Source organism: Montipora foliosa, chromosome 10, assembly GCF_036669935.1.
Source record: "Montipora foliosa isolate CH-2021 chromosome 10, ASM3666993v2, whole genome shotgun sequence".
Lineage (NCBI taxonomy): Eukaryota > Metazoa > Cnidaria > Anthozoa > Scleractinia > Acroporidae > Montipora > Montipora foliosa.
The window spans coordinates 6,591,862-6,601,861 of record NC_090878.1 but is presented as its reverse complement, the minus strand read 5'-3'; the positions used below and the strand labels follow the sequence as shown (position 1 = coordinate 6,601,861).

Sequence of the window (10,000 nt, the reverse complement as noted above, 5' to 3'; positions counted from 1 at the left end):
ATCACTTTTGACCATTTACAAGTGCATAGTTCGTGAACATCTGTCTTAGGCAGTCTGATTTAAGCATCGCGATTTGTACGGTGAAGTCGCTACAATCCTCGCCAAAACATTTGGGACGCAGTCTTTTTTGCAAAGAAAATAACAGTTCTAATGATCTTCCCTTCCCTCTGAACAATGTTGCGTCTTCTTGGTCAAACACTTATGAAAAATGTTGCGCAAGGAATTGTCGTCAACATTGTTTAGGGGAGTGGGGGAAAAACTCCACAAAGCTGTATTAAGGGGTGGGATTTAGCGGTTCCTTGAAATCTACCAACGAGGGATAGAAGGGGGCATGTCTCTAAACGTTTTGGACACGATTGAAGTCGCATGCTTAAGTCATAAGCAAAAATTGTACCGTTTAAATCGCTCATTACTACCAAATTTTTGTGTTCTTTACCTAAGTACCAGACAAGATAAAAATATTGTCAATCTAAACCATCTCGGTTTTCTAAAATACGCATAAATTTATTAAATCAAGGTAATGCAAATAAAGTACCTAATTCGGCAATTCGACGCCCAGCATTGCATTTAAGTCCATCGTCTCAAAATATACTACATCTAGATACCTAAATTTATTACACCTAAATTCAAGTCTTTGAAAGCACTGCTTTCCTTTTCACAACCGTGAGTGCTTCTTTCTTAACTGTTCTTTTTTTTGTAAGTGAGAATATCAGTCTTATCCTAGTCATGCAAAGGAAATTCTCGGCTTAAATCACAGCCAACTGAGCACTAGCCAAACATTTTCTTGGCTCCTCATGCATGAATGTACAGGCAAGAGACGCTTGCTATTAGAGAGATTAAGCATCGCGCAAGAGATCAGCTCATATCAAACGAGTCTCTTCCATTTTTAACAAAACGCTTTCTCGCTCTATTGTCTCGATATTGTCATCAAAATGTCATAAAGTTAAGCGCAGAGGGTGCGTATTGGCTTATCGGAAACTCAAATCTAGGCCTCTCGAAAAACCACATGAACTCTCTAGCCTGGCAGGCAGCATTAAAAGACAAACATGTTTACTGTCCATCTGACCAAACAACGAATTCCGAACCCGAAAGCTTAAGGATGGTTGGGAATTATTTCATGTTTGTTGAAATAAGCGAAGTTCAATGGCGCAGTAACGCATTTAGCTCATTTCCTACAAAACTTTAAATTACTTTAAGTTTGCGTAGTTACTAAAAGTATCCACAAACAGCCGAGTGATTTCATAACAGAACTTGTACTGTTCCTGTAGGCGAAAACAAATGTAAAAGGAAATGATCAACATCTAACCTAGTTAAGTACATTAAGACGATAAACTCGAAAAGTAGATCTAATTTGGGCCCGTTAAAGAAGTGCTGGCGTGTGAGCATTGAAATGAAAGCTTCTTAGAGGCGCTTTCCCGTCGTACTGTTTATATGCTGTACAAGGTGGCACTAACGTTTGAGGCTACGGGTGAAATTCTGAAGTGTGACCATTCAAATGAAAGCTACTGAGAAGTTCTTTTCTGTGCTGCATATTATTACGCTCACACCGGTTCTAACTTATGATTCTGTGGGTGAAATCCTTAGGGTATGACGACCAAAATGAAAACCTACTGAGCACTACCCCTATGCCGTTCATTGGTAGGTCCTTTCCATGCTTGAAAGATGGTTTGGAATCTTAAGACAAATAAAGTCGTGAGATATGACAGCCGGGATTGAAGCTACAAGCTCCAATGGGAATGTTTAGGAAAATCTAGCAACTCCATCAAATTTTCGCGTAAGTACTAAAAGAGCGCCTTTGTGACCTAAGGGGACTGAAGAAGAGAAGAGTAGCTATTACCTCAGTCTGAACCATCAGAGGTCTTTGAGTGCGCAAGCGCCGTACGGTCTGAAACACATCTACTGTTCCATCTAATTTGACTCGCTCCAGAGCTATGCTCACAGCACAAAACGTTCCCGTGCGGCCGCTACCATCACTAGTTGAAGGAAAAAGGAATTAGTAAACCAAAAGGTCCTTGTTTCCCTTTCGAAGAGGAATATTGACCAAATGCAAAAATGGCCACCAAGAAATTGTTATTTTGTCTTTGTGCTAATTTGCCTAACTAGCCTTGTTAACACGTGTAAAATTGAAAGAATTTGGGTTGTAGAGCGAGTTTCAATTGAGTGTCGTAAAACCAAAACCAAAGTAATTACTTTGGCCAATCAAAAAGGACGGAGACAATCCGGCAAACCAATCAAAACTCGAAGTAATTACACGTAGCCGACACAAAGCGCGGGAAAATGTGCACGCGAGCCACGATTGGTTTTGGTTTCACTTCTGATTGGTTGAAAAAATGGCGCGAGAACTTTGAACCAATCACTGAAAGAAGTAATCATAAACCAAAGTAATTATCTAATTACTTTCGACACTCAATTGAAAACCGCTCTAAAACAAGGCTAGTTAGGCCACTTAACACAAAGACAAAATAATAATTTGCTGGTGGCCATTTTTGCATTCGGTCAATAGCTTTATTACTTTCAGGCAACAACTTAAGAAAATCGACTGTTGCCAAAAATCATGCCCTATTATCTGTTGGCTTTCAGGCATAACCTGGGCTTCCATTAATAATAACATCACTTTTTTATAAGTCTTAAGTACAGGAGGTACCACAAATCATAAAGGGGCAAGTCCAAAGACCCGGAAAACCTCTTGGGTCAGAGTGAAGATCAACAAAGTCAATCAATAAGTAACATATAGTTTGAAAATCGAAGAAGGGGCATATTTGAGGGCACATTTCTGGAAAGCAAGTGCTGTAAACACCACGCTGTACCGTGCAAAAATCTAACCTACATTTTTCATTTTCTGCATCACAATGAGACCGAACCATCGCCCAAGTTTTGCTATCGCTTTCGAGAGGAAGTGTTCGGCTGCACAGACGACAGCATGCACTTTAACTTTCTTCCGCAATTTAATGACGTGATACCTGCAATGAATGATGATTGGTCCGTTGCCTGTTTGTTGTTGTACGCGTGTAATGCACTTCATCATGTCAAGAAGGCCCACTCCATTCAAAGGAATAGATCTCTCTGCCCAATCCGTGAAGTGGAAATGGTAAATACTGCGAATTTCACCGCTCTTTCGAAGAAAACAAACAATGAAATCGTAGTTAAACAAACTCTCAAAACAATAAACCTTGAATGGAGATGAGTTCGTGAATACATTATAAAAAGTAATCATGTTTTTAAAGTGGTAAAGATGGTCAGTTGGACGTGGTTATCGTTTGAAGTGTGCACACTGTGCTCGCACCCGACTTGAACGTTTTCAAAATTTCGGGTAATTTGATGGATTCATTGCCAGCTATCACCTTTGCGAATGCAATAATTAACAATTATTCTCCGAGGGCGCGCTGGATATGATCGAGCAAGCCCGAGTATAATAATTATTTTATTAAAAAACTCCACGATGTTCGCGGGGGTAGTATTGTCGACTAAAGCATCGAATTTCTGCCTCGATTTATTCCGGTCCAAAACGGCTGTTGTCAGCCATTTTTTCACAGAGCTGCAAAAATGTTTTCAGCTCGCTTCATTGCTGACGCGTTCCTTGACCATATTAGGAACAGCAGGTATATGAACTGATAGCCTGTGTCCGGCGAGCCAAGGAAAATGCTGGAAATCTGATATGCGTAATTCAGCTAAGTGCGAGGATCACTTCCGTCATTCATCTATTACCTTTGTATTGGTTATCTTGAGGTGTCTTCTACAGAAGCCGTTCCTTTGATCCTCGGCCTCCACTTCGATCATTAGCAAACCATAGACTATGAATTCTTCTCTTCGAGGCCAATAATAAGAGCACTGCCCCTGAAATAAAAAGAAACATTGTAGAAGATTCTAAACGACTGCCATGAAACCAAAACCGAAGTAATTTTACAAAAGAAGACGAAGGAAATGAGCTTGACCAGTTGGCTATTACCAAGCGGAACACGCAGCCATGTGAATGTGATGTGAAGAGAAAGACTGTAAACCCGGTCCCCTTCACCACTAGGTCAGATTGCCAATTGAATAGCCATTTCCGAGTTGCTGCATGCCTCAGTTTCAAAGCGAGTCCTGGTACACAACAATTCAAATGGAAAAGAGTTGTGTATTCTTAAGCAAATCAAACTTTGCCTTACAATAGTTGAGCACCAAGACTCACTTCGAAACCGAGACAAACAGCAACTCGGAAATGGCCTATTATCTTCGACAGTCAACGGGACCACCTTTTCATCATAGAAATGATATGTTTTAGTTAGTCCAGAAACCCATAAGGGTTAAAACGTGTAACGGCCCCTTGTGTGCTGGGAAAGAAGCTTCTGAATATTCAATTTGCTAAGTACCATATTTGGAACAAGAAGAGCGAGGGGTTTCCAAATATGGTACTTAGCACTGAAACATTCAACCAATCAGTTCGCATTGAATATTCGGAAGCTGTGAACGCGCGTTACACGTTTCAACCCTTATGGGTTTCTGGTTAGTCTCAATCCTATTTTTCTTGCATGTCAGCAATTCAGGTTAATACTTACAATGAAAAAGGATAAACATAAAACTGAAAAACTTCACTATCAATAACGAAAGTTACAGCTAACATTGCAATCATGTTTAGTTTAGTTTACCAGTTTACCAGTTTCAGCACTAGGACTCCTTCAATTTGACTACTGTCTGTTTTGCTGTTATGTGGTCTCACCGATCAGTAGTCCATTCAGAAGATTACGCCAAGCCGACCACATTGCTGAAACCATTGCATGCCCCAGTTGTTCAAATTAAGGCTGGATAACTTTATCCAGTGTATTAAGTCACTATCCTGAGTGTACAATACACTTCGCGTTAAACATTGTGGACAACGATTTTCGAACGGGCCTTTACTTAGATGTGCTTAGAGTGAACATATTCACAGTTAAGCGAGCAAATACTGAAATCTTTGCACAGACTGAAACTGTTGGATAGTGGCTTATCCATGAACGAAATGATCTATGAAATGAATCATATACTGAACTGCGGATATGAAATGAAGTAAAGCTATGATCCTCACAGTTATGGACGCAATTTTAGCGATTCGGTAGAGAAGCCTGACTTCAACGGCGTTTGAACCCGTAACCTCGCGATACCGGTGCTATAATACAGGCTTCTCTAAGCAATTGCTAAAATTGCGTCCATAACTGCGAGGATCATAGCTTTACTTGCGTGACTTATCCACCTGATAAACTTATACGGTCTTTGAACGGCAAAGTCCAGGGGTGATCATAGTTATCGCTAGAGTACAAATTTGCTAAAAAAGGCAAAGGATTGCACCCTATTAAAAAAGAAGGCCATTAACTGCTGTTAAGAGGCGCGAAAACATTGGATCACCCCTAACGAATACACTAGACATGCAGGAGTGTCAAAATGTATGGGAATCCATCCCCACCAAAATTCAAACTTGTTGTTCTTAAATCCAAACCTTCAATTCAAGCCTTCTATCTTGCAATTTAAACTCGCAACTATAAATTCAAACATTCAGTTTGTCAATTCAAACATTCGATTCCGAATTGAATGTTTGAAATGTCGAACTGAATGGAATGTTTCAGTTGCCGAATTGAATGTTTGGATTGCTGAATTGAATGTCTGAATTGCCGAACTGAATGTTAGAATTGACAAATTGAATCTTCCAATTCACAATTGAATAAACAAAGCGAACATAATACCTAATCAAAAAAAGGAAAGGAAAAGAACTATATTTAAGTGTCTGGCACTCAATGGGGACACTGTAAAATGAAATTAACAATAAACGCAAATCAATTCAAATGTTGGTTTTTGAGGAGAGGGGAGAACCGGAGTACCTGGAGAAAACCTCTCGGTGCAGAGTAGAGAACCAACAAACTCAACCCACATATGACGCCGAGTCAGGGAATCGAACCAGGGCCATATTGGTGGGAGGCGAGTGGTCTCACCACTGCGCCATCCCTCCTTTCCACAAGGCCTAATCAGAATAACTATGGTTCTTTTGTCTTCCGCCATTTTTATCCGGTATATTTAACAATTATTCCATGAGCGCGCGTTAGATATGAGATGATAGGTCAATCAGAAAGTATCAGAAAGTAACAGGTTCATTTCTAGACATGACAGGACAGGGTTATTGTTTTCTGAGGGAAGGTATGCAACAATGAAGGGTTCAGTTATCAGTATAACTCTTCAATGTTACTGAACAATTATTCCATGAGCACGCGTTGGATATGAGATGATAGATAGCCAACGAGGCGCGTAGCGCCGAGTTGGCTATAATCATCTCATATCCAACAAGCGCGAATGGAATAATTGTTTTATTAAAAACGCCCCCAAAATATAGAAAACTAGACTACCATAAAAATAAAAAGGCCCCAAAAATCACGCATAAACATCACGCATAAACAGATGCCGAGTTTGTAGATCATGGTATAATGGCTCATAACCCATGATGGCTCAGCCAATCAAAACTCTCGAATTGCATTATCCAATGATCCAGTTTTTAATAAAAATAATTACCCAAGGTTTGGGTTTAAGAACAACAAGTTTTAATTTTGGCGTGGATGGATACCCATAGAAATGTAGGGTCTTTGAATCGTAACTTTCTAAGCAACATTCAAATTTCTTCATACTAGAGTAGCATCAAGCACTGTCAATTTCCTCTTAATATTTTCAATCTGAATAATGACAAGTTAGGGTTTCATTCAAACTGATAACTCACAAACAAAAAACAAGTTGTATAGAATAATCTGCGCCACTCCCAAAAAAAAAGAAACAGTAGACGCGCGTGCTATGAAGTGTATTATTAGTTCCAGACCTCCTCCATCTCTCTCGCTGTGGCCAACATCACCATTGAGTATGCCTCATATTCCCACGTCATTCGCCAGAAATCCACGACTGTGTTATCAAGAGGCGCCTGTGTGGCAATAAATGCCTCACGCTGTTGAAAACTCTGGAAAATAAAACAGCTACAAAATGAGAGCACACCAGGATGGGTGTCAAGTGACAAGGTGTTTTTCATACCTTTATTAATATTTTATTTAAGCCTGTTATTTGCCGATTTGTGAGTAGTACTTCGTTTGGTTGACTACTGAGACTTCTCCACCCATGGTCACCCGCTTAACGTCAATGGATCGATCATCTGAGCTATTTATGGACCGGCAAAGGTTTCAACCCATAAACGTCGCGTTCAGTGCTCTGAGGACACACGTGACGACACACGTGAAGGCAACTTGGGTGCCAACAAGGAAACCCATCCCACTTTCCGCGGTCGGGTTGTTTTAAGCAGTTTTAATGCTCAAACCTAACTACAACAACTGGGAGTTTTCATTTGACTTGACTCAGGGTGTGGCTAAGTCCGATTTGAACAACTCGGCCAATACTATGAACTTCGAGACTGCGTGAACTTCCACTCAAATATACGTAAAAGGCTTTGTCAATCAGGCTACCAGTATCACCTGAATCGACCTCTCGGTCAAACTCTACCAACAATATTCCTTCACCGTCGTCCACTGACCTTTCTAAACATCCAACATTAATCTCACGTCAAGTGTTTTTCCTAAGTGTCAACAGGAGTTGTCTTCTCTAAGCCTTATTTCACTTTGCTGAAGTTAGGCTACAGTAGAACATGATGCTATCCCCCTCTTTGTGTCGTGCACGGTCTACGTTGGGACTATGATTATGCTCAATAACAAATAATAACTCACGTCGACAAAGCTTGCGTTGATGTAGTCTGAACCCACCAACCCGGTGAATGGCCACAGAGTCACTCTCGTAGTATCAACTGAAACAAGTAAGTATAGAGATTCTCATTTGCAAACATGGCCTTATATCGAAATTTCACAACTCGAATTTTGTTTAAAACGTGCAGTCATCGATCACATATACACGGCCAACGTTTGCAAAAACGGAATCCTTCCTTGTACTTGCACATGTTCATTGCCGTGACTTTAACATCTTCAGCTCCCACAGCCTGCTCCCGTCTGCCCTTCTAGCTCAATCGGCAGAGCAGCGGTGATCTAACCCAAAGGTAGTGGGTTCAATTGCCACCCTGATCACAGTTTTTCTCTGTCCTTGTGTGCATTTTCCCGCGCTTTGTGTCGGCTACGTATAATTGGTTTACTGGGTTGTCTCTGTCTTTTTTGATTGGCCAAAGTAGTTACTTTGGTTAGTTACTTTGGTCCTTGTGTGCATTTTCCCGCGCTTTGTGTCGGCTACGTATAATTGGTTTACTGGGTTGTCTCTGTCTTTTTTGATTGGCCAAAGTAGTTACTTTGGTTTTGGTTTTACGAGACACGATTGAAACTCGCTCTAAACAGGCGTAGGCGCTGAGTGTAACAATTGCAATCGCGTTATTACTTTCCACAATCATTTGAAAACTGCTATAATAAGTGATACTTTTTACTATGTGTTGAAAACTGTATTTGAAACGTTTCAACTCACATGGCAGTATAGCGTATCGGTTCTTTGATTTGTTTTCGGGTTGTGACGCCGCGACAAAGGAGTCGCCATCAGACGCCCCTAGACCAAGATTCTGAAAAAAAAGGAAACACTATTATAAACCTTTTTTGTGCACCGATTGAGAAAAAGAATTTTAAAAACATTGAGAGATAAAGACGTTTCGGGAACATGCTTACCTGGAATAGTGCTAGGTTTTATTTTTAAAATGTCATAACGTGGTTTGTGCAATGCCGGATTTCTTAGACCGTGTGAAAACGCACCTGGAGACCGTGCAATTGGAAACCGCACTAATATCTAACATCTAACAACAGCAGACGACAACAGACTTATAAGGACCTCCACAGAAAGGACTGCATGACAGGAAGGTCACCTACCTTGAATTCTGCCACCATCAGTGAGTCTCCACTATCCGGATCCACTGTGTTCAAAATACGCAGCTTCTCTGCCATATCACGCACTAAGAACTCTGTGCTACCGCATGTGACGTACTCCACCAGAGCGTCATGAATAAAAATGTACTGCGCCTTTGCATGGAGAAAAGAATGTAAAGATGCCAAGTTAGTTTGCGGTTTTTGAGGAGCATCATTTCTTCAAGCCTTGCCCCAGTACACACAACTGTAGTTTTAGCCACAACAACCAACAAGTTTGAGAATTACCTTAGGTTCACTTTCACTAATTTGGCAAAAAGGATTCAAGAAGCAAACTAACCCACTTTATTATATCTCACAGACAGCACGCACGCTGTGATTGGCAAAATTAGCGGGCTGCATTCTACAGTACGGCGCGCTAAATTTGAAATTTCGATAAAACACGCAGGTTTTTTCATGTCGTTTCTGCTACATAAACTTGTAAGCTTGTTTGAATCTTGCAACCGACTACGTTAAACAGCCAAATGTTTTTCGGATTTTGACACGGCCAACTCTGTGGCAGTTGAACCTTCCGCTGGACTTCAAGTAGTTTCCTTGCCTTCGCGGCTGATTACCACAGAGATTTAATAAACATCTTACTAACCGAGTTCGAGTACCACTACCGTACCGTAAAATTACTGATCACGTGAGATGACTTTCACTTGTCATTGTAAAAATGAGTTTAATCTTAGGTTTGAAAGAATTTGTTTTTAATTACTTCAATTTAGGGAAACAAGTAACCGATTTCTCTGACTGAATTAGCCGTTATCGTACTTACACAGCTCCAATTATGTATAACATGAAACGAACGGACAACAAACCTCTGTTTGGACCATGGAGCTTCTTTGTTGACGAATATGAGAGACAAAACCATATATGTCTACCACCCCCTCAGCAGCTATTTGGTCTATCATAGTGTCTAACACAATATAAGTTCCAGTGCGACCCACCCCAGCACTAAAGATAAAGAAAATCAATGCAGCATTTAGTTTATGACACAGCATTTACTTCATTTTCTGTACTTTAAAAAGGGACATAACGTTTTAAAACATATAACTATCTGCACTTGCGATTTTCTTTGAGTGGATCCTTGGGAAAAGATCTCACGGATGCCTACTTGATTACCGGCAATAACGCATGTA

General features: G+C 40.5%; 1 protein-coding gene across 2 annotated transcripts in view; it reads right to left on the bottom strand.

Moving 5' to 3' along the window:
- The window catches only part of LOC137974267 (receptor-type tyrosine-protein phosphatase S-like), a 50,902-nt gene that overhangs the window by 1,079 nt on the left and 39,823 nt on the right, over positions 1-10,000 (bottom strand). Inside the window, exons 21-29 of one of the 2 annotated variants that reach the window (XM_068821144.1) lie at positions 9,680-9,815; positions 8,826-8,975; positions 8,434-8,524; positions 7,698-7,774; positions 6,809-6,943; positions 3,706-3,834; positions 2,961-3,112; positions 1,838-1,973; positions 1-1,262 (exon numbers count right to left, since the gene is read on the bottom strand). The exon at positions 1-1,262 is cut by the window's left edge and continues 1,079 nt beyond it. In XM_068821144.1, coding sequence (XP_068677245.1) covers positions 1,188-1,262; positions 1,838-1,973; positions 2,961-3,112; positions 3,706-3,834; positions 6,809-6,943; positions 7,698-7,774; positions 8,434-8,524; positions 8,826-8,975; positions 9,680-9,815 — 1,081 coding nt within the window. In that variant the 3' untranslated portion in view covers positions 1-1,187. The remainder of the gene's footprint in view (positions 1,263-1,837; positions 1,974-2,960; positions 3,113-3,705; positions 3,835-6,808; positions 6,944-7,697; positions 7,775-8,433; positions 8,525-8,825; positions 8,976-9,679; positions 9,816-10,000) is intronic. The other variant, XM_068821145.1, reaches the window with a different exon arrangement.